This window comes from Mirounga leonina, unplaced genomic scaffold (genome assembly GCF_011800145.1).
Source record: "Mirounga leonina isolate KUSES-001 unplaced genomic scaffold, KU_Mleo_1.0 Mir_200, whole genome shotgun sequence".
Classification (NCBI taxonomy): Eukaryota; Metazoa; Chordata; class Mammalia; order Carnivora; family Phocidae; genus Mirounga; species Mirounga leonina.
In genome coordinates, this window is record NW_023270503.1 from 15,154,560 (window position 1) to 15,177,908 (window position 23,349).

Genomic DNA, 23,349 nt, shown 5'->3' on the forward strand with positions numbered 1-23,349 from the left:
ATCACCAATATCCTACCAAGAGGGGCCAAACGAATGCCACGTTACTCATGTTCGAGGAGCTTCATCTTAGACGTTTTCAACTGGAATGAGGAACCTTATTAACTTCCTTCGAGACCTCTTGCCCTAGGCCCTACCGTAGAGCTCCCGTTGCCTACACACCTGGCCTTGGACGTCGAGGCAAAGAGAGAGAAAAATTAGGAAAGCAAATGTCTTTCTTTTCCTTGTTTTTTCTTCTACAGATTTTTTAAAGATTTTTTTTTTTTCTGGGAAGGGGGACTTTTGTTCTGCCCCAGGCTTAGATTGGACTAAATGATGGGGTACGGCCCAGAGAGGTTAAGTGGGCAACCCAAGGTCACACAGCAGGACACGGCAGGGCTGAGACTGTGTCTCCCCCTCTTCCTCCTGCTCCTCTCAGGCCCGGCCAGGCCTCCTTTCCCCGCCAGCTGTGCCCATCGTGCCCCCAGAGGTGGGCACAGGTGTGGCTGCCCGGCAGCCCGGTGCCCTCAGAATGAGGCTGGCCTTGTCGCCGTCACCCCAGCAGCTGTGGCCGGTTGAGTTTTCCATTAAGCCTTTTCCGCGCCTTGGGCAGGAGCAGGAGGCTCGGCATTTAAAGGTCACCTGGCTTTTGAAGCTGCGGCGACATGAATAGCTTGGGAAGAGAACAGGCCTGTGCAGGGGCAGAAGGACAAGGAGCCTCTGTCGGCGCCGCCCCCCCCCCCCCGGCCGCTCGAGCCCCCGCCCCCCCCCCCCCCCCCCCCGCGCAGACTCCCCAGGGCCTCTGTCTCTGGGGCCCCCACCTTCCCTTCTCCCCCTTTTTGCGGCCTCGCCAGCTCAGAAGCCCAGCGGCTCAGCCGGCCTCCCTGCGCCCTGCCCCCATGGCGACTGAGGTGACAACTGGACAAGGATGCAGCTGCCCTTGGCCCGGCAGCCTCCCCGTTAGCGCTGCCACTACCCACCTGAGGTTTGCCCAGGACTTAGCCATGGCGACACAAGCGTCCCAGGGGCCATATGGCCTCATTCTGGCCCCGCTGGCTTTTGCAGCCGGATTCCTGATGAGACGAAGCAAGCCGGGCGGTCGCCTTCTCATACGGGAGGGAAAGGGCTGGGGAGCAGGGTGCATGTAGCTTGCCCATTCCAATCATCCGCTAACGGGCTCTGTGGGCTCCACAGGACAGGGGTAACACCTGCAGAGATCCCCGCGTCCGCCAAGGCCGGGGACTAGAACTTGGTGGCACGTGTGGGCCTTGTGTTTCCCACTTGGACAATAAGTCCTTCTGAGACCCTTCCAGTCTTGGGTTCTGAGACCCCTGGGCTGCTGGGGTTCCTCTCCTTTTTAGTCCGAGGTGGGGGTGGGGCAGATTCTTGGGTTCTCGGAGGGAAGCTGCTTCGCCTGCCCTTTCCCTGGGACCAGCAGGGACCTGAGCCCTGGGACACCACCTAGTGGCCTGGCTTGGTGGTGCCACTGGGCTGGGCCCAGACCTGAGGTGAGAAGGGACAGTGAGTCCCCTCTGCAGGGCGGGATCACAGCAATTACGGACTGATCACAAGCTCCGGTGTGTGGCTTGTCCTTGGGGGATTTTCAGAGGAGGGAGCCAGAGGTGTGCCGAGACAGAGCTGGCCTTGGGCAGTCCCTCCTCCTTCTAGACGAGAGAGGGTTGGGGAAAGGGAAGTGCCGGGGAAAGGGAAGTGCCGGCAATTTGGGACCTCTGGCCTCCTAACTCTGTCTCTTCTTGAGGCCTTCTGTTCTACCCCTACCTTTCAGGGTTGGGGTGGCAGGAGGAGTGTTAAGTCAGATATTGGAGGGAGTTGATTTCCTGTCCCCTGGAGCTGATGCTGACTTGGCGAGGGGACCATCCTGCCATCGGCGTTTTGTGCCTCGCAAGGGAGGAGGCCCTCAGGCTGGGCAGCAGGAGGCTCCCAGGACCTTAACCATGGCACTGACTGCCTTGGCCTCAGTTGTTTCATCTGTGAAGTGGGGTAATAATGCATGCCCCTATAGAAACGATAGCTTTTTCATGAGGACTAAGTGAGACCATAGAGGAGAAAGGGCTTTGGAAACTAAGGGCTACCGCCCGCCTTGCTATGAGCCAGAGGAGGAAGGGAAGGGAGCTTCCCTTTCATGGTGCTCTTGCCTCTTCCTTTCCCTTCTTTATCCCCCTAACAAATCTCCATTGTCAGTGCCAGGCACTGTGAAGGTGCTGTACTCAGCACAGTGAATAAAGCTTGGGCCTGGCCTCGTGGAGCTTACCTCTCAGTGGCGGAGATGGTCAACAACAAGGAAATATATAATAATCTCTCATGTGGTCTGTTCCCTAAGGAGAACAAAGCAGGGCAGGAGGTGAGGGAACGTGGCAGGTAGGGCTGGTGCTTGATAAGATTATGCTTGAGTAGGGGCCCGAAGGAAGGGAGGGAGGCAGCATGTCCATATCTGGGAGGAGATGGAGGCCCCTGGATGGGCGCGCGCATGGCTTGCAAGTGGATGAGCAAGGATCCAGGATGCCCAGGGAGAGTGAGGGGAGGGGACAGAGTGAGGTTTGACGGCAAAGGCAGGTGGCCCAGGCAGGACGGTGTGGGGCCTGGCAGACCACAGTAAGGCTCTAGGTTGTGTTCTGAGGACATGAGGAGCCACGGGGGCAGGCGGGGGGGGGGGGGGGCCGGCGGGGGGGGGGGGGAAGGTAGGGGTTGGACCAGAGGAATGACGAGACCGCCACGGTGAATTTTCTGTAGGAAGGCTGGGGGACACAGACAGGCCGAGCGGTAGCAGGGGAGGTGGTGAGGGGCGGCCGGGTTCTGGGATGGTTTTGAAGATAGGAAAAATGGGATTTGCTGCCACTGGGTGTGGGTGTAAGAGAATTCGAGCACTCAAGGAGACGCCTGAGCTTTGGGCCTGAGTCACGTGGAGCTGCCGTTCACAGAGATGAGGAAGGTGGGAGGAGCAGGGTGGGTTTGGAAGGAACCACGAAGTCGGATGACCCAGTATGTCAGAGCTGCTCTTGGACATCCAAGAGGGGGCAGCCTCAGCGGAGCAACTGTAGAGTTGAAGGGCGTGTTCCCCGGAGGCCTCAGGGCAAGAGAAATTTGGGAGCCTGTTATTCAGCGTGTAGATGGTATTTAAAGCAGACTGGATAAGATCGTTCAGGCTGTGAGGGTAGCCAAGGGCCAAGGCCTGTGCCTAAGGCCACACCAACCTGTTTCCTCGGGTGCTTACTAGCTCCGGGCCCCCATATAAGTTCCATCACAGGGCGCCTGGGTGGCTCAGTTGGTTAAGCGACTGCCTTCGGCTCAGGTCATGATCCTGGAGTCCCGGGATCGAGTCCCGCATCGGGCTCCCTGCTCGGCGGGGAGCCTGCTTCTCCCTCTGACCCTCCTCCCTCTCATGCTCTCTGTCTCTCATTCTCTCTCTCTCAAATTAAAAAAAAATAAAAATAAAAATAAGTTCCATCACAACATCCCTTGTAGGTGGTATTACACCTGTTCTTACAAACGAGGAAGCTGAGGCTCAGAGAAGCGAAGTGATTTCTCCAAGTCACACAGCCTTACTGGGCTTTACTGGGCCCAGTCAGAAGGGCAGCCCAGGACTCTGGCTCCCAGGCTCTCACATCTCCCGGGTGGACCCTACCTGGTCCTGCAGTAGACTGGCTGGACTGACCTTGGGCAAGGTCAGGAGAACAGAACTCGGGCAGTTGGCCCACCTCCCTGGGCCAGGCCAGGAGTGACTCAGGCCTTGGCGGTCTCCTCACACTTGGAGTGAGGACTGGCAGGCTGCTGTGCCCGTCCTCCCGGGCCCGGATTCCTTCATGGGGAAGCAGAAGGCTGGGATCCCTGGGACCTGGGGGTGGACAGGTGTGGAATTTCTGCTTCCGAGTCCCCAGGTCACTCACAGCACAGAGTTTGGGAGAGCTGCGGAGTCGGCCTCCAAGACCAAGACAGCTAACAGGCTCAACGGGTTTCATTCACTTCCTTTTTCAGAAGTGGGTCAGGGGTTATCTCCCTCTGTTGTCCTGCCAGCACCGGGCAGCTGGGGTTCAGAGAGGTGGAGCGGTTTCCCCAAGGTCACAGAGCCGGCTCTGGGGCCTGGCCAACAGACACCCCTCCCCCAGTGCTGTCTAGGTCACATCCCCTCTGCTGGAATGTCAGCCAGGCTGTGCCCAGTCTTCTAAGCCCAGGCCACACGTGGCTGCATTTCTGAGGCTCCTTGGCTCCTAGCCCTCCAAGCCTGACTGGGCACTTTTGGCTCCTAGGAGTTGGGTTCCTAATTCTGGCCTCTCTACGTACTGGCTGTGTGACTTTGTGCAGGTTACCTGACTTCTCTGAACTGGTTTCCATAGCTATGACATGGAGACGATAGCGTCTATCCCTGGAGTTGTAATAAGGATTGAATGTGAAAGCGCCTGGCACAAGCTTGTGAACCGAAGTCGCCTGCCTTAATTCTTCCATGTGTTTTAAATTGCTTTTCATCTGAGCCATGCTGGTTGCAAAAGGCAGCCTGGCATGGACGACACTGCCCCGAGGACAGCCCTCCTCCCTGCTCCCAGCCGTGCTGGCCCACCTCAGCCCTGGCCTCACACTCTGCACTTGAGCTTAGCGAGGGATGGCCCTCACGGGGTGGGGGTGGGGGGGCCTGTGTCGCCCCACCTGGTGCTAATTGTAGGCAGCTTGGCCTTGGGGTCTGGGCGTTCTTGCGGAGTCCTGTGGAGATGGTATTTCTGCTTCCCCGCACTTCCCATTAGCGTTTCTGAGCCACTCGCTCCTCATCCACAGGACGAGCTGCGATGGGAAAGTCTAGGCTTGGCCACCACGGGCCATATGTCTTTGAGCCATTCTGACAGGTCCTGGGCGTCAGCGCCTTCGTCTGACGTGCGGAGCAGGCTGTGGGGCTGGCCCAGAGTTGTCAGCCATGCCATATCATGGTGCGCACAGGACAGGCTGTTTTTCCAGGCTTCGCACCTGGGGTAAATGGAAGAGGAGGTGGCCTGACCTGTGGTGTCTCCAGCTGCCCAGGCCAGCCAGCCTCCCCTGGGGCTTCGAGGATCAGTACTTCTTCTAAGGCCTGGAGGACTCGCCCACCCCAGCCACTCTGGGGAAGAGTTTGGCCGGTGTGCCAACTGCTCCTGGCTCTTCGCCAGCCTTCTGGGGCGGCGACAACGCCAGTCAGGTAGCTCGCCATGTTCCAGGCACTGCGTGGGGGATGATCTTGTTTCATCCTCATCGAAGTCCCATAAGTACAGGTGAGGGTACTGGGCCCAGAGAGGGGAGGACACTCCTCCGAAGTCCCACAGCTGCGGAGGGGCAGAGCAGGGAAGGCAGCCTGGCTCTGAACCCCTGCGCTTCCCGTAAACGGCAGGGGGTGGGGATGCCCCTCGGGACCTTCCTGACACTCACAGCCCGAGGGGCCGATCCAGGGGCCTGCTAATGGGGGCAATCTGGACCCCATCATCTTCCTTCTTCATCCGGAAGAAGGGGGGTCAGGTGCTGGCTTCACTCCCCATGGGTCTGCCCTTGGCAAAGTGAGAGCCAAATCCCTCTATCTCTTAATAAATTATTTGCGGGGCAGCGAGAAGGTGGCTTTACTCCAGAGAGGGTGTTAGTTAGCACAAGGCACTGACCTGTATATATGATGATATCAGCGTAGCAGATGGCAGCCGGGGCCCTGGCTTCTGGGGCCTCGTGCCCCCGAGGTCTTTGTCAGAGGCCGCAGCGCAGGTTTCCGGAGCCCGGGACAAAGGCGGCGGCTCTACGGTAGAGTTCCGGCAGAATCAGAGCATCCTCTGACCTTCTGATGTGGCAGGGGTGGTGGAGGGGTGTGGACGTGGGGGGTGGGGTGTCTAAAGCCGGCTGTGGAACGCCGTGTCATACTTGGCTACCTTCCTGTGCTCATTTTCATCACAGTTCTTGGACTGACCATTTGAGGTCACCCCTCTATGTCTCCTTGTAAAATGGCTTTGGCTTCGCTGGGCTGTGAGTTGCTCGTTTGGGAAGACAGGGGGGTGGAAGGAGTTGGATAATGAATCATGCTTCACCCAGTCAACAGAATACTACTCAGGCATTAAAAATGGTGCAGTAGATCTATATGTTCTGACGTAAGAAGATGGCTACAATAAATTATTAAGTGGAAAAACAAGTTGCATAGAATTTCCGTAAAAAAATGCATACATACGGTAGTGGATGCATAGAGAAAGTATCTAGATGTAGACAGATAAACCAGAGTGTTAATAGGTATTTTCCAGAAGCTGGGAGGGATTGTAGTTCTGTTACATCAGTGTCCAGAGGCTGCATGGGGCCCAAGTGCTTCTAATTTTCCATTCTTTTTTTAAAAAATATTTTATCTATTTATTTATTTGAGAGAGAGAGTGAGAACAAGCGGGGATAGGGGCACTTCCCTGCCGAGCGGAGGAGACGCCCCAGCTTGGCACGGAGTCTGCTTCTCCCCACTGAGAGCCCAATAGGCCTCAATTGAAGGACCCCAAAATCATGACCTGAGCTGAAGTCAGACGTTTGCTTAACCCACTAAGCCACCCAGGCGCCCCTGGTTTTCCATTCTTCGATATAGCCCACCTTTCTGGGACTGGGCAGACGCCCACCCAACAAGCCCCAGAACAGGAGCCCTGGGCAATTTCCACATCCATCTAAGGAGTCAGAGGTTTGAAGGAGGTTAGAATCTCAGCCTGGTGGCCCTGGGGAACAATATGCGGTCTCATTCGACCTGGGCAGGGACTGACCGAAAGAGACAGAGGGAATCAATGGTAGTGCTGGATCTTCTGACCCTGGGGTGAGTGAGAGCCCATCTACAGCACCTTCCACACTCCTCTGCTCTCGTTCTTACACCATCAGCTGTTTGACGGCTGAGATCACGGCAAGCAAGAGCATCATGCTGATTTGCTCACACGGATGTTTCTGTGTCAGCTGTTAAGATGATAACCCCAAGTCCTAGAAAAGGGAAAATAGCTTTGCACCTATTGTGTCAAACTTAGGAACTTCGGAAACATCCTTTGATGGAACGGTCCCTTAAAGCTGCCACTTTTCTACAATTAACAAAATTACTAATTTTGGGATAAGCAGGAGAAAGTCAGAATTTGAGGTTTTTAGACATATTCAACTCTCAGTTGACTGCACTAACAAAATGTGACCTTGGCAGTGATTTACGTGCTTGGTTGTGAGCGGGCTGGACAGTTTTCTGTCGCAGATTTAATGGCACTCTCCACAAATTGGAGGCCATGATGTTGGCGTCACCAAGTTGGGACGGTGATGTGGGAAGCAGAGACTGGGGTGGGCTGGAGACTAGAGGGCAGGCTGGGGCCTGTACAGAGCCCCTCCTGCCTCAGGTCGTCAGGGCTCCTGGGCAGTAGGAGTAGTGGCTGAGACCAGTGGCCATAGTGCTGGGTTCAAATCCTAATTCCTCCACATCTATGCCTCAGTTTTCCCACCTGCGAAATGGGGATACTAGCATCTACCTCATAGCGGTGTCAGGAGTCAGCCCACCCAGCTCACCGAGGACCCGGCCCCGAGTAAGCCCTGGCTAGCAGGTAGCAGTCCTGTGCCAGCACAGAACCCTGGCCGTTTGACTGTCGCAGCTGGAGAGAAAGCACAAAGAAGCGGTTGTCCCGTGCATTCGGGTTCTCTAATGCCCCTGGCATCCCGCCCCTGACTCTGCCTCCCTCTGTTTCAGGTGGGACCGCCGGCCCCAGGATGCCCCGGGGGTGTGGATGACCAGAGGCCCAGGCCCGGATGCCGCCGCCCCGCGAGGGCCGCTCCCCGAGGGCCGCCGGTGGCCCCGCGCCCTAGCCTCCCGACCCGGCGACCCCGCGCGCCCCGCCCCCGCCTGGCCGCCCAGGGGAGCGGGAGCCGCGGCAGGGAGTCTCCCGAGCCCACCGAGCGAGCGGCCACGGCGCAGGCATCCGGGGGCAGGGGCTCGGCGCCGGCCGCAAGCATTCTCCCCCAGCGGCTCGGCAAGATGACCAGCCTGTTCCGCCGGAGCAGCGGCGGCGGGGGCGGCGGCGGGGGCGGCGCGGCGGGGGCGCGCGGGGCCGGGGCCGGGGCCGGGGCGGGGGCCGCCTCGCAGGAGCTCAACAACAGCCGGCCCGCCCGCCAGGTGCGCCGCCTCGAGTTCAACCAGGCCATGGACGACTTCAAGACCATGTTCCCCAGCATGGATTACGACATCATCGAGTGCGTGCTGCGCGCCAACAGCGGCGCCGTGGACGCCACCATCGACCAGCTGCTGCAGATGAACCTGGAGGGCGGAGGCGGCAGCGTCTATGAGGACAGCTCCGACTCGGAGGACAGCATCCCCCCGGAGGTAGGGGCGCGCCCCCCCATCATTCACCGCTGATTGAACCTCTTAGAGGACTTGGGTCGTTAGACCTGTCTGACTTCTAACTGCCGGTAGCCCCTTTCTCGTAGGAACCCCGTACCCAAGCCGGTCAGTGGCCTTTTATGGGCAGAAGTCATGCGGTCATTCAACAAACACGGCGCACCTACTGGGTGGTGTGCCAGGCATGGCACTAGACCCCGCTCAGGGGCCATCAGAATTGAGGAGCTTGTTAAAAATGCAGACACTCGGGCCCTACTCCAACCTACTGAAGTCCAGTTCCAGGCTGGGGCCCTCTAGCCTGTGTTTTCCTGGAAAGGCTCCTTTTGCACTTCTGGGTGTCCACCGTGGCCAAGTCAGACCGGGTTTCTGCGGGCGCAGAGCTCACAAGACTCAGGCAGTGGGAGCTGGGAGAGCGATAAATGCTTATGGTGGGAGAAGTGGGAGCAGGAGAGGAGGATGGCTTCCCAGAGAAAGGGATAGCCAAGTTGAGGCCCAAAGAAAGAGTGGGGAGTGAGGGACAGGGTGTGCAGGCGGAGGGAAGCGCTCCTGCAAAGGCTCAGAGGTGAGACAGAGCACGGGTCACTTAGGGAGCCCGCAGCGGGACCATCTGTCAGGACCTCTGGAGTGGCAGAGACCGGGAGCTGAGAAGGCCAGGCCGCGGAGAGAGAGCATGGGGAGCCACCAAAGAGGAGGGACCTCCGACATACTAGTTCAATTCCTCTGACCAAGGCATGATGGAGGCGGCAGCAGGCAGTGCCCGAGCAGTTCCCTCCATTCTCAGCGAGGTCACTGGGGGAGAAGGGACCACCCTGCTGCCTCAGGGCCCACCTGGCCCCTCCAGTAAATGTGTGACCCCCGGTCTCCGCAGGACCTGCTGTGCTGGGTGCAGAAGGGGCGCACAGAGTCTTTCTGTGATCGGGTCACTGCCTGCAGGGCAGCGAGAAGGTACATGTGGTGGGACACGTGGCCAGGGACAGGACGGAAGGGCCCAGCAGATGGCATTTAACTCTGCTCTTCGCTGAGTCCCATCCTGTGCTAGGCACCATCCTACAGGCTTCAGATGTATCCATCCTTGCAGTCCTCATGCGCTTTGTGAGGCGGCATTATTATTATTATTACCCTGGTTGACAGAGAAAACCTAGGCCCAGATATGCCCTCAGATTCCTGGTCCACACCGCCCTGCCGGCATCTAGGACCCTGTCAGCCCGAGTCCTTCTGCAGGGCGAGGCCGCTGGCCCTTCTTCCTTTAGTTGGTGCTGCCTGCGATTTCTCACTCCAGGTGGAGGAGAAGCTCCGTGGGCGATGACATCTGCCTCCTCCCCGTGTCACCTGTAGCACCCAGGACAGTCCTGGCACATAACAGGCACCCAGGGAACGCTCACTGAGTGAATAAGTGCTGTTCCGGTCTTTGCACAGATTTCTTTAGTCTCTTTCTTTGGGAGACCGCTCCTTCGAACGGCCTGGATTAGCCAGTGGAAGGGGTCTCAGAAAACCCAGATCCTCTCTGTGGGAAGGAGGGGTGAGTGTGTGTGAGTGTGTGTGAGAGTGTGTGTGTGAGTGTGTCTTTGCAAATACATCCTTTTTTTTAAATTAATTAATTTATTTGACAGAGAGAGAGAGAGAGAGAGCACAAGTAGGCAGAGCAGCAGGCAGAGGGAGAGGGAGAAGCAGACTCTGCTGAGCAGGGAGCCCGATGTGGGGCTCGATCCCAGGACCCTAGGATCATGACCTGAGCCGAAGGCAGATGCTTAACCAGCTGAGCCATCCAGGCACCCCCCCTTTTTTAAAAAAATTTATTTATTTATTTGACAGAGAGAGGGGCAAATACATCCTTTAAGTGTGAGCTGGAAGGAAAGTATTCTGCATATTCTGACCCTTTCTGCGGTCTCATTGATTCTGCAGTCTGGCAGGTAGGGTAGAATAATCTTTCCTCCTTTGTCCACGGCACCCGTGGGCCTGTGAATCTCCACGGGTCTTCACCATCCCCTTGATAGGCCTGCACTGGGCGTGCTCCTGTTTTTCTGAGACTCTTGCTTTCCAAATCGAGCCCCTTCTCAGCATCCCTCCGTGGCTATTGCCCCAGACGCCCACCTTTGGGGCTCTGCCTGGCGCATCGGCAGGCAGTTCCTGAGGCAGCGGGAAGTGCTTCAGAAGATTTATGAGCAGCTGGAATGACACTAACGGCTGACTGGAAAAAGCCCCTCGCTGGCGGCTGATGGATGGCGGGCTGGCCCAAGGGGCATCCTTGCCACAGAGAAACAGCTCCTGTCAGATCAGTGGCCTGGACCCTGGTCCCCGGAGCACCTGGCAGGCATCCATCACCCACGCTGAGTGAAGCCGCAGGGCCACAGAGCCGAAGACTTCAGCGCCCTTACAGCCCAAAGAACAACCTCAGTGTGGCTGGCGGGGTTGTGGGGAGAGAGGCCGAGGGGGGCCAGGAACACGGCTGGGGTTACTCTCCCTGGAGGCTCGGGATCAGCCTTTCTGGAGCGTGCCTGGCCCGCTGCCTGCCTCCTTGGCGGTTCCTCATTCTGCTCCAGGAGCTTCTGATGAACGTCTGGTTCTTGCAGCCCAGGAGGCTGCTCTGAGGAGCAGGAGTGGCCGTGAGGGGAGGGGGGCCTCCTGGGGCAGCTGCACAGAGGCCTGATCTCCCTGAGTCTGGAGGCGGGAGGCTACAGGCCGTGGCCTAGGAAACCTCAAGCAGCTTCCTTCGTCCTAAGAATCCAACTCTCCCCTCCTCACCCAGGAAACAGCTCTCCCCTCCTCACCCGTGTCCCTCACACCAGCCCCTGAAGGAGAAGTTGGCCTCAAGGCCCCAGTCGGGAACCCTGTCCCTCAGAGCAGCAGGGTCTGAGGGACAGGGAGTGCGGGCTGGGAGCAGAAGCAACACTGTTCTCTGGGTGCGCCAGGCAGTTGCTGAGCCCCTGTCCTGTGCCAGGCACCCGACGTTCCCCAGTGAGCTAGACTGGAGCTTGCAGTGTTCCCTCTCTCTCCCTCTCTTTCTTTTTTTTCTTGTGGACATTTGGGCTAAGCAGAGCAGTGGCCCACAAAGCAGCTACGTTCTTCTTTTTCTGCAAAAGCATCTGTTTAAATACTTTCCGCCTGAAAGGAAAGAACGTTCGTGCATTCCAGGGCGGGAGGCCTCCTCGGGTTGGGCTGGCTGTGTATGCACAAAGTGTGGCCGTGTGTGTGAGAGCATGTACGCACTTGTGTGTGTGCTGCCCACCTGCCCACCTGCCAGCGTGTCCCTGTGAGACCCTGGGTGCCCGGGCGGGGTGGGCTCAGGGCGGACAAGTGCCAGTGCCGCCCGGCCCCGCCCAGGCTTGCAGAAGCTGTTTAGCGTGACTTCTGCAAACTCACTCGGGGTTAAGATGCAGGGCCTGGGGACTCTGGGGCCCACTGACAGCCTCTGAGCCCTTCCCGTGTTCTTTGGTCTTGGAAGAGATGGAACAGAAGTGGGGAGCAGAGAACAGGGAGCAGGAAGCTAAGGTGTAGGCCAGCTGGGGTGTGTCCGACCTGGGATCTCCTGGTTGATGGTCACCTCCTGCCTCCTGCCCCAGACTCCTCTGTGGATCCCTGGGGAAGGATCCAGGTCAGTCCACGGAGCAGGAACTCTGGGCCTTGCCCAGCCCTTGGCTTTTCCCTGCCCCTCTATCTGGCTTCTGGATGAAGAGAATCATCCAGGAGGGAGAGGCATCCTGGGTACTCCCCTTGTCACTGTCCGCCCTAAGAATCCAACCAGGGCGTGTGGGCATTGTGCTTGAAGGACGGATCCTTGCTGTGGAGACCATGTCCAAGTTGAAGACTCAGTTCTAAAGAGAGCATACGGCTTTGCCATGTCACTTAGCCTGGGCCTCAGTTTCCTTATCTATAAAATGGGAGTAACGAACTCTATTCTACCTTGCCAAGTTGTTTGACTTCGGGTGAGATCATTGATATGGAGGTACTTGGAGAGAGAGTACGAATGATGTTGAAGTTATTTATCAGAAATAACCCATGTCCCGAAAAGTACGCGAACCATACGTGTGCGGCTCAATGAAGTTGCCCCGGCGCCCAGGGTCAGGAAACACCCACAGAGCCTGGAATCCCCCTGGTGTCCCGTCCCGGCCTGCTGCACCCCCACAGAGGTCCTCCTGCTCTGACTTCTAGCCCCGTGATTTGTTTGGCCTGTTTTTAAACCTTGCTCAGATGGATAATGCTGCTCTGAACATTCTTTTGGGGACGTGTGCTTTCATGCCCATTGAGTATGTTGGAACTGTAGGGTCAGAGGCAGCCATGCGTTCAGCTTTACAGAAAACCAAACAGTTTGGCAAAGGGGTGGCCCTATCCGTTTACACTCCCCCAGTGACACAGCGTTCCCTTACGACGCACCCTTGCCCCCCTGGCTTTCGTCTGAATGTTATTTAAATTCAGAGAAGGATTGTTAACATGTCTTTTGTTGTTGTTGTTTCTGCTCTAGATCTTGGAAAGGACTTTGGAGCCTGACAGCTCTGATGAAGAACCCCCACCTGTCTACTCCCCGCCAGCCTATCACATGCACATGTTCGACAGGCCTTACCCTCTGGCTCCCCCCACGCCACCTCCCCGGTGAGAACCCGCTCCTCTCGGAGCGCAGGGCGGTGGGGGAAAGGGATCAGGGGCTGGGGTTGAGTACAAACGCCGTGGAAAACTTGGCTGGACCCCTCAGGATATTATTCTAGCAAGAACAGGCTTCTACTGCAGCAAGAGACACTGTAGCTAGATACCAAGAAGAACTTCCACATGGGAAGGATCACCAGGGCAAACATTCGCTGAATTGCTACTCTAGGCTAGGTGCTGCGCGGAACATGAAATGGGACACGGAGTTACATAAGGCGTGGCGCTGCCTTCTGGGATCTCACAGTCAAGGCCCGTGCAAGTGGGAGAAGTAAACACAGGGAGTGTGTAGACACTTCCCCCGCTGAGCCCATGGTACACATTGCTAATTGACCACTGGGCTCTTTCCCGCTCGGTGGAGACAGAACCTCAGAGTTCCCTTCCACGCAGCAGCTCCCAGACAGTCAGCAGTAACTGAGGGGATGGATACCTATTTGCCATCCCTGGTCTAGGGATGTTGCGGGGATTTTTAGGCAATGGGAGCAAGTAAGTCTTTTTTTCCGGGATAGTTTGATAAGTGGAGGCAGAGGACTAGACTGCAGGGTCCTGGGAGACTTCTTCCAGGTGAGGGGCTCTGTAGTCTGGAGGGTTTACACGAAGCCGCTTGCCAGCCGGGTCCCACGGTCTCTGAGGTGCTTTCCTGTGCTTCCTGTTTGTAGTAGGATTGCTGGAGCCCGGGCGTCTCTGTCCTAGAGCTGTAGTTCCTTCGAATGGCTCAGCGCCCGGGTGCTGAGGAGTTGGGGGGGAGATGATGGGACAGGGGACTAGTCCCAGTGGATCTTTCCTTCTGGGGGTCTTGGGCACCTCAGGCCGTGGTAGTGGAGACCTCTGCTGTGCAGGTAGGGGGTAATGACCCCAGCCACCAGCTACCAAGTGCTGGGAACCAGTGAGGCTCTTTATGTATACACTGTCACGTTCTAATCCTCGAACGGCTTGTGAGAGCACTGTCCGCGTCCCCATTTCACAAAGGAGGAAACTAAGCCTAAGCCAGGTTTCATAACTTTCCCAACACCATGGAGCTGAGCTGTGAACTCAGGCCATTCTGATTCCAAAACCAATGTCTTCGCTGCTGTGTCTCTCACCTCCCTAATGAGAAAATTCTCTGCAATTGCAGCTCAGGGAGCTGATGGAGGCCTAGAAGGTCACAGGACAGAGGGGACAATGTTTTAAGTCGGAGACAGGAGCAGACCTGGGGTCCTTCCTTTATTGCCGGTGGTACCAGGAGGCTCCAGTGGGGTGGGAGGCAAGGAGGGCATGGGTTGGTCTGGGTGAGGCCTTGGCAGGACTTGCGGCCTGGCATGGGTCATGGAGCCCAGGGCTAAGTGGTTTACCTTTGACTTATTATTACTTTTTTTTAATATTCCAAGATGCTTTTGCAAAACCTCCAGTGTCTACTAGGCAAAGTGGTTCTGCCTGTTTTTTAGAAGGGAAAACTGAGGCCATAAGAGAGAGAATCCCAGGGTGAACCTGGCGTGGGTACCCAGGCCCCATCCTCCCTCTGCCCCTCTGGCTGGGTATACAGCTGCTGTGAGGTCAGGCGCAGTGCAGCTCGGGGATGGAAGCCACCGTTGGGGGCAGGGTGACCTCAGCTCTAGATCAAGGCTTAAGAGGCCTGAGATTCAGGGCCCTGACCTGGCAATGAAGGCTTTGCTGGGCCTGGGGAGGATACAGGACAGAGAACTTGAGTTGTAGAGTCAGAAAAAAGAAAAGTGCTCTCCTACCCCCTTCTTTCAGCTGCCAAGCTTCTGATGCTTTAGGTGCTTGGCTGTGTGACCTCTGGCTCACTACTTAGCCTCTCTGAGCTTTGCTCCCCTCACCTGTGGAATGGGAATACTAATCCCCAGCTCAGCAGTACTGTGCTGTGAGGATCCAACGAGACACTATGCGTGGAGCACTTAGCATAGTCCCAGGCAGGGATCAGACCTGTCCTCTGTGGTTGACTGCTCCTTCCCACCCCAGGCTGCGCAGCTGGCCTCTGAGCTCTAACATGGAATATTGAGACCAGTGGTGAGGCTTCCCTCAAAGGCCAGTGTTCAGAAGAAGCAGGGCCAGGCTCTGAGCATGTGCCCCTTTGCCCCAGGATGGCCCTGCTAGGCCAGGTCCACCCGTAGGCCATTTCCAGGGCCTCATTCAGTCTCTCTATCCAGAACATTCATTTCCAGCATTTACTGAGTCTCCTGCAGTATGCAGGTGCTGAACGATGTGTGTTGAATATAGTACTGATGAATATAGTACTACCCTGCCCCCCTGAGGACATCAGAGGCTGGGGGAGGCATAGAACTGGGGGCAAGAAAGTAAGTCTGCCTAGAGGAATGAGGAACTCATGTCCACACGGTGTCCTAGTGAAGCAGAGGACAGGAGGGCATTTCAGGCAATGGAAACAGCATGTGCAAAGGCCAGGAGGCAGAAGAGGGGGAACCATCTGGGAGCTTTGGGGAACTCCAGGAGATGGAATGGCCATGAGGCTGGAGAGGCGAGCTGATCATGGGGGCCTTGTGGGTCCTCTGAGGAGCTTTGGCCTTATCCTGCAGTCAGCAGGCTTAAGCTGGAGAGTGACAGGATCCGGATAGTGTTTTAGAATCCCTGGCCACTGGGGGCCAGGCCCCTCTGCCACCTCAGGGACTGCAGATGGGGTGGGGTTTGGGAGCTTGCCCTGCTGAGACAATAGAGAGCCAGGGTGACCCCAGGCGTGAGTGCCTGAAAAGTCAGGACCCCTGGGCCCAGGTTTTGCCTGCACGATCTGTGTGTCCCTGGACAGGGCCTAACTCTCTCTGGGCCTCAGTGTCCAGTCTTTACCAAAAATCCTGCCTAGAAGGTTCATGTCTGAAATCCTTCTGGGGTCTGATGTGCCATGGGTAAACTCGGGGGTCTGATGGGCATGAAGTTTTAGTTTGGGGGTCCTGGTGCCCAGGCTGTGGGCCAGGAGAGCCTCCCAGCCTTCTCTCTCCTTCCCCTCCTCTAGCCTGCCCTTCCCTCTCTTTCTGGAATGAAGGAGGTCTCTGAGACCCAGAGCTACCTACCCCTCAGCACAGGCCACCTGCCGTTTTCCCGTTGAAATTACAGCCTTGGAAGTTTTTTATTTGCCTCTCAGCTCATTTCTGACATTCCTTTCCGACCACAATGGAGTTGCCTGGGCCGCCTAGGCTCAGGGCCCCCTGGCTCTTGCAGCTGCGGCTTACCTCATCTCTGCCTTTGCCCGCGCCAGGGCCCGGGAGGGGCTGGGCCTGACCTTCCTCGGGACCACGGTCCCAGCCGCCAGGGAAACGGTGAGGAGGGGTCCCCCGCTCCTTGTCCCCCTCCCCTCTTGGGCTCAGTAACAAATGGCTAGAGGGCTCCCAGTGCAGCTCTGGGGTTCTCCCTCCGCACTTTTCCCAGGTGGCTCCACGTGTGGTTGAGTTGGAGTGGGTACCCGGGTCCTAGGGGAAGACCCTGGAGAGGAATTCTCTGTGCTGGGGCCAGCCACGGGTGGTCCCCGAGTCCCTAAGAGAGGGGGCACCCTCTCCCCCGCCTTCGGCCCTCGGGAGAAGTGAAGCCTCCAACAGTGACAGAAGGCGGCAGAGTGATGTGGAGAGAGATCTGCCTAGGACTCACAGAGTCCCGGTTGGGTTTACGATGCAGGCTCTTCTGGAGCCTTCCCTCACCTGTGCCCCGGGAGGGTGGACGAGGCGGGCGGCTTCCCCTGGCTCCCACCGTGCACTTAGCAGCTTGTTATCCCCGTCTGCCGCCGCCCCCGCCCCCCCTCGCCCTGCCAGGCCACCCGCCCAAAATAGAAAAGGAAAGGAAGTTATTTCCACAGTCAGCGGCAGCCCGGAAAAGCTCCCCTCCAGTGAGGGGGCGGGCGGGATTCCTGGAGCTGGAGACAAATCAAAGCCAGGCGAGAGCGGCAGGCCCGCCGCCCCCGGCCCCGCTGCCTTCTGTGTGTGTCATTTCCCTGATTCAGCGGAACACGTGTCCTGGGGTTGCCACGCTTCAGGCTGCTGAGGCGCTGTGGGGAGCTCCCGGCCTGGCCCCGATGGCAGGGCGGGGGGCGGGGGGGGGGGGGGGGCCCCCCCCCCCCCTCCTCTTCCCCCCCCCCCCCCCCCCCCCCCCCGCCCCGGTGGCCTCTGCCTGTGGCCGACGGACCTCCGGCCAGGCACCTTGCTTATGAAGAGCTGCTCCTGAGCACCCCTTGCAACAGGAAACTTTCCATCCCCACCTTCAGTGCCCGAGACACAGCCTCACGAGGGGCTCCCTCCTTCCATGAGGAAGCTCCGACCCAGAGGGGAGCAGGGTCTTGCCCAGGACCACCCTGCTGGCTGTGACTGAGCTGGAACTAGAGCCTGGATCTGCTCTACTCTGTAGGGGTCCCGCCATCCCCATGTCCCCCCACCCCAGCAAACCAACATTCGAGCAGGCCGGGCTTGGCGGCTGCTGGGTCTGGTCGTGGGGAGCGCACCTGTTCCTCAGCAGCCGCGAGCTCGCACTGTGTTGGGCTCTAGGGACACGCCTGCTGTCTTTAGAGGACATTTGTAAACATCTGCACGTAAACCCATGACAGCCAGCTCGAGCGCCATGAACACTGAGGGCTCTAGGCCTAGAGACCTTGAGGGCCCGCAGTAGCCAGAGAGCAGTGACTGTCCTGGGGCTGGAGGAGCCGGGCCCTGCGGCCAGAGGCTGAGGTTAGCAGAGGCCTGATTGGGAAGATGAGAGAGAGCGCTGGGCCTTTGTCCTGGAGGCCGAGGAGGCCGCGGGAAGCTTCAGAGCAGAAATGCCCTTCTGAGCAGGATCCTGGTGTGATGGGTCGCGACTCCTGAGTTTGGGCCTGACTGTTCCCTCTTCGTTGTTACCTTTCACCCCCCAGCATCGATGTGCTGGGCTCTGGACCCGTGTCGAGCCAGAGGCGCTATCGTAACTGGAACCCACCCCTGCTGGGCAACCTCCCCGAGGACTTTCTCCGCATCCTGCCCCAGCAGCTGGACAGCATACAGGTAATGGGGGAAGCCCCCGGCTGCCTGTGCGGCATCTCTGCTTGGCCCCAGTTTGTGCCAGCCCGTTTCACTTCCTGATGTTTAAGCCCGCGCCGGGCTATTTCTGTTGCCCTGGGTTCGCAGGGAAAGAATGCTGAACCGAAAGCCTCGTTTCCTGTCTGGGCCTGGAGGTTTCCTGTTCCACCCAGGGAAGGGGACAGCCCGGAGGAGTCTGTGGCTAGAGCCATCACCCCAGGCTGGAGGGAGGCGGGCACAGGGGCAGCCAAAGGCAGAGGGGCCGGCCGCCTCCCCGCCCTCCCATGGCCAGGGGCAGCTTCTCCCCCTGATGTGGGCAGGGCCTGAGGGGCCCTTGCGGGAAGGGGACCTCGCCCCGAGACAGCTAGGACAGGGAGAGTTTTGAGTTTGGGCCTCCATGTGGCGCTAGCCAAGGTTTTGCGCGGCTTGCAGATCACTTTCCAGGACTGTTCAGGTTGTAGATGAGGGCTGGGGTGGTCCAAGGGGGAGGAAGCATCGTTTTTAAGCCCTACTGCTTCCCCAGCAGAGAGGGCTCTGGCCTGCTGAGTTGGATTGAGGCTGACCACCAGAGCCCGATAGCAGGTGCAGGCCCCAGGGCGCGGCTGGAGGATCCTGGGAAAGGACACATGTGCACCCAGATATGCAGGGATGTTTGTGCCGCACGTGCCCTGGTGAGCAGCCATTCAACTCCCTTGCTCCCCTCCTCAGGGTAACCCCGGGGGCTCCAAGCCCAGGAGCAGAGAGGGAGGCCTGCCCCCTGTGGCTGGACCCGGCGCCCGGGACCAGGAAAACCGCTGGAAGCAGTACCTGGAGGACGAGAGGATTGCACTCTTCCTGCAGAACGAGGAGTTCATGAAGGAGCTGCAGCGCAACCGGGACTTCCTCCTGGCCCTGGAGAGAGGTGGTGCCCTGGGTGGGGGCACTTCGGCCACTCCTTTGTGGCTGGGGAAGGGAGCTGGAGTCGGCTTCAGCCTTGGGGCTCAGAAGAGGCACTGAGCTGGAGGCCAGCGTGGCCTCGGTCCTGTTGATACACGGCCCCCACCAAGTTACCCTGTGGGAACCCCAGAATTCTGCCAGCGGGGACACAAGTCACCAGCCAACCCTTCTCCCTCCCCTGGGACCCAGAGGAAGACAGGTGTGCCTTCGTGGGCCCTCTCCTTTGCCCCGGCACATCTGCTGTGTGCCAGGCACTGGCCTTGCCCCGACGTGTCTGGAGCTGGGTCCGTGGGTGCCTCCCCGAGCAGAGGATGTCAGGACAGGGGCTCTAAGGTGTTGTGGCAGTTTCGGTTGTCTTTGGCTGGGGACCTTACTCCCCAGCCTGGCTGCCTTTCCCCTTCAGGGTGGGAGTGTGTTGGGTGGGGGGATACAGTGAGGGTCCCGGTGGGAGTGTGTATGTGTGTGTATGCGACTGATGGTGTATAGCTGGGGAAGAATAAGGTGTGCAGGGAGAAGGCTGGCCCCAGCTCTGCAGCACAGAGAGAATGAGCAGGAGCAGGGGGGAGGGGCAGAGGGAGAAGCAGACTCCCTGCCGAGCAGGGAGCCCCACATGGAGCTCGATCCCAGAACCTTAAGATCATGACCTGAGCCGAAGGCAGATGCTTAACCGACTGAGCCACCCAGGCGCCCCTTATTTTATTTTATTTTTTAAAGATTATTTATTTATTTGAGAGAGAGTGCAGGGGAGGGAACAAAGGGAGAGGGAGAGAATACCAAGCAGACTCCCTGCCAAGCATGGAGCCCGGACATGGGGCTCAATCCCACAACCCCGAGATCATGACCCTAGTGGAAAGAGTCAGATGCTGAACCGACTGAGCCACCTGGGTGCCCCAGGGCCTTTCCTTTTAAATGAAGGATTGGACTGTGTGATCTCTCAGGGTCCTTCTAAGTGTGATGTTCTACCGTTCCAGGTGCCTGTCAGGCCGTAGTTTCTATGGTACAGCTGGTTCTTGGAGAGCTGCGAGACACGTGTGCACATATTTTGTGTGCGTCATGTGAGATTTGGGGGCTTGGCCTCCAACAGCCTCCTGCATCTCGGCCCAGGGTGCCACTGGGAGAGAGCTCACTGTCCTGACAGGAATGTGATCCTTTTCCAGATCGTTTGAAATACGAGTCCCAGAAATCCAAATCCAGCAGCAGCGTGGCTGTGGGAAACGACTTTGGCTTTCCTTCTCCTGCCCCAGGTAACCTTGCTTCCTGGGAGAGAGGCCTGGAGGGCAGAGAGGCTCACGCCGGCCCCCCCCCGCCCCCCGGCCCCCTTTGTGCTTTGCATATTTGGAGTTTGGGGATAGGGAGGGGAAACAGGCTGGAGGGGCAGGGTCTGAGCCCACCACCCAGCCCACCACCGCACTCCTTCGAGTGACGTGGCCCCTCCACTTGGCAGCCCTGGACTCTTGCCAATCCAGCAGCTGCTGGAGCCCCCTTGGGGTTGGCTAAAGCCTGGCTGAACTGCTCATAAAGCGCCTAGAGCATGGGCAAGAAGGGGACATGCCACCGCACACATGTCCCATGGTGGGTGGGCTCAGGAAGGACTCAGAGACTTCCAAGGCTTGATCTCTGCCCTGGGGGAGCTTATGGTCTTCTGGGGAATGCAGGAGAAACATTCAAGGGATGGCTAGAACAAACCAGCAAAGCTGAGGACATACTTACTGATGATAACAGCTGCTCACGGTGAGGAGAAGGGCAGGGTTTGTTCATTCATTAGCTGAGGCTGTATCTGCCCTGGCCAGGCCCCACCCGAGTGCTGGAGGAAGAGAATTTTGAGCTTCACGTTCAAGATGGTGAGAAGCAAGAATTGCCTCAATAGAGGGCCAGGCCCCTCCAGGAGCCCTAACCCACTGAAGGAGGGCCAGGAATGGACAGCAGCCTATTGGGATGCACAAACAAGGGTTAAGCTGGAGCTGGGAACCTGGGCAGAGAGGGCCAGAAGGCCTGGGTTCCATACTTGATCCCTGCCCCCGTGTCCCTGTGTGTGCCTCGTGGCCCCTAGCCGGCCAGTGCTTCCATCCATACTAGGCTGCTCACCGCAGAGAAGGTAGCAGCAGGGGCAGCTTTTGCCTGAAGCAGACCTTACATCACGTAGTGGAGTGGGGTGGAGGAGCAGAAGGATGGGGAGCTCAGCTGATCCCAGCTCAAAGAGAGAAAATCCCGTGGAACTGATTCATAAGCAACAGGCTTGGAGCTTAGGCCCCACCAGATGTGCATCTGGGAGTTTTAACAATAGTCTCTCATCCTTGATCCTGAGTGAACTAGACACACCAGGGCTGCTGAGATGGATCATAATGACTCACAGGGGACTTAGCAGGCAAGGTGACTTGGGATTAGCCGAGTTGCAGGGTGGGGAGCAGGGGCTTTAGAAGGGCGGCTAGAGACGTAAGTGGGCGCTGAGTGAGCGGGGAGACTCTAGGTGGGCCATTTGGGTTTATTCTCATTCCTCTGTCAAATGAGTCAGAAACTTCATGTCTGGAGGGAGTATCAGAGGGGCTGAGCCAGGCAGGAAGGAGAAGGGAACTGTCATGGGCAAAGGCCTGCTCTGTGCCCACACCTCCCTTCCATTCCCGTATTAACTCTCACGCTGGGTCGGAGTGCAGGCCAGTCACTGCGTGCTGATGAATATATACCAGCCAAGTTCAGGGTGCAGGGGAAGCCCCAGTGCTTAGCATCGGGTGGCTTCATGATGTAAATACTCCCACCATGACTGATTCCAAGCTACCAGCATGACTTCATGGAACTCGGAGTTGGTCAGAGAAGCGGAGAGTTGGAAGCCGGTGTGAGCCGGCCCTCCATGCATACAGCGGACCATACCACGGCCCTGCTTTTGACACAAAGAAGCCAAGCAAGGCTTGGTGGAGAAAGAAGTACTCCTCAAATCCTTAGTGTCTTTAGGGAAGAAGCCTGATCTTTTGCCCCCTTCCTCAGATGGAACGGTTGGGCCGAACCCCTGTCCTGGTGGGGCCAGCCCTGGCCCACTCTCCCACCCCCCCTACTCCGGGAGGGCCTTGGGCAGCTGCTCTCCCTCTTCAACCGGCCCTCAGGGGTGTCTTCCCCTTTCAGGAGCCGGTGACACCAATCCTGCTGTGTCTGAAGATGCCTTATTCAGGGACAAGTTGAAACACATGGGAAAATGTGAGTCCAGCCTATGCCCCCTCCCCATCTGTTCTAAGACGGGCCCTGTGGCCTCATGGGAGGGAGGGAGCCACCAGGAGTTTTGAATACACAGCGGACTCTGGGTGAACCAAAGTGACATTTTAATCGCAGGCTGGCTCCCTCCGCCTTCCTGCCTCACTTCCCTCTGCAGCCAAGTCTGAATACAGACTCAGTTTTAAATCCTCTTGAGCCAGCTGTCTGCAGAAAAATAATAATGTGCTGCACCCCCCCCCACACTCCCACCCCCGTTTTAGAGTTCACGTCCTTTGTGGCTTGAGGGGACTTGGCCAGGCCTGATGAGTGGGGAGGCCCGTGCTAAGCCCACTTTCTGTGGGCAGGAGGCCCGAGGGTTTGTGACCTCTTCCCACAAAGTCCTGCCAGCCGGGCCGCACCTACCCTTCCTCCTCCCCGCCCTACCACACAACCATGTGTGAATGAGGCTGCCATCCTTCCAGGCTCCATTTCAGGGAAAATCTCGGATTAGTCATGGAAATCCCAGAACCAGCTCTGGAGGTGGCGAGGGGGGCGGGGGAGGCGGCGGGAAAGACAGCCAGGACGCGTTGCTGTCTGTCGCCGCTGGGGCAGGAATACCCGGATCTCGGGCTGCCTGCCCGGCCGGCCCCGCTCTCGGTGGCCTATGCTGCCCCTGCAGGCCGGCCCCAGATGGCAGCCCCCCTGCTGGGGGGGCGGGGGGCGGGGCGCTCCCCTCCCCGCTGCATTCCTGTCGCCCCGCCGCCTGCCCCGACCGCGGGCCAGCCCTGCAGCTGCGGCTCACGGGTCTCTCTGCCCCAGCCACCCGGAGGAAGCTGTTCGAGCTGGCCAGGGCCTTCTCCGAGAAGACCAGGATGAGGAAGTCAAAGAGGAAACACTTGTCCAAGCACCAGTCGTATCCTTTCCGGCCTGGCGCAGGGCAGGGGCGTGGGTGCTGAGGGCGCTGACCCCCTGGCCCGACTCTCGAGGCTGCTCCCTCCCCAGGGGCTGGGGCTGGGACGGGCTCTGCAGCCACCTGCCTCCTCTCCTCCGTGCGCCCCGAGGCCAGCCCACCGCCCAGCCTGGAGCCGCATGACCCGGCTGGGGAGCAGGCCAGCGTCTCCCACTCCCTTCTGTGGGCTCCCGAGTTGTCCCACGACATCTTCACTTTCTGGCTGGGCTCATCTACTCTTGGTAGAAGACGTGGTTCTTCCAATGAAATCGGCAAACCTCTCACTAGTTTCTTGAGTTGAATTGATCCATAGATCTTGCTGCCTCCCCATTTCAAGCACGTTGGACCTGCCTTCT

At 58.3% G+C, this 23,349-nt stretch overlaps 1 protein-coding gene across 3 annotated transcripts in view; it reads left to right on the top strand.

Moving 5' to 3' along the window:
* Positions 1 to 23,349, top strand: part of CUEDC1 (CUE domain containing 1) — a 48,120-nt gene that overhangs the window by 19,538 nt on the left and 5,233 nt on the right. For all 3 annotated transcript variants that reach the window (XM_035026762.1, XM_035026765.1, XM_035026763.1), the window contains exons 3-9: positions 7,667 to 8,296; positions 12,771 to 12,898; positions 17,787 to 17,913; positions 18,637 to 18,829; positions 20,022 to 20,108; positions 21,979 to 22,050; positions 22,864 to 22,957. In XM_035026762.1, coding sequence (XP_034882653.1) covers positions 7,952 to 8,296; positions 12,771 to 12,898; positions 17,787 to 17,913; positions 18,637 to 18,829; positions 20,022 to 20,108; positions 21,979 to 22,050; positions 22,864 to 22,957 — 1,046 coding nt within the window. In that variant the 5' untranslated portion in view covers positions 7,667 to 7,951. The remainder of the gene's footprint in view (positions 1 to 7,666; positions 8,297 to 12,770; positions 12,899 to 17,786; positions 17,914 to 18,636; positions 18,830 to 20,021; positions 20,109 to 21,978; positions 22,051 to 22,863; positions 22,958 to 23,349) is intronic.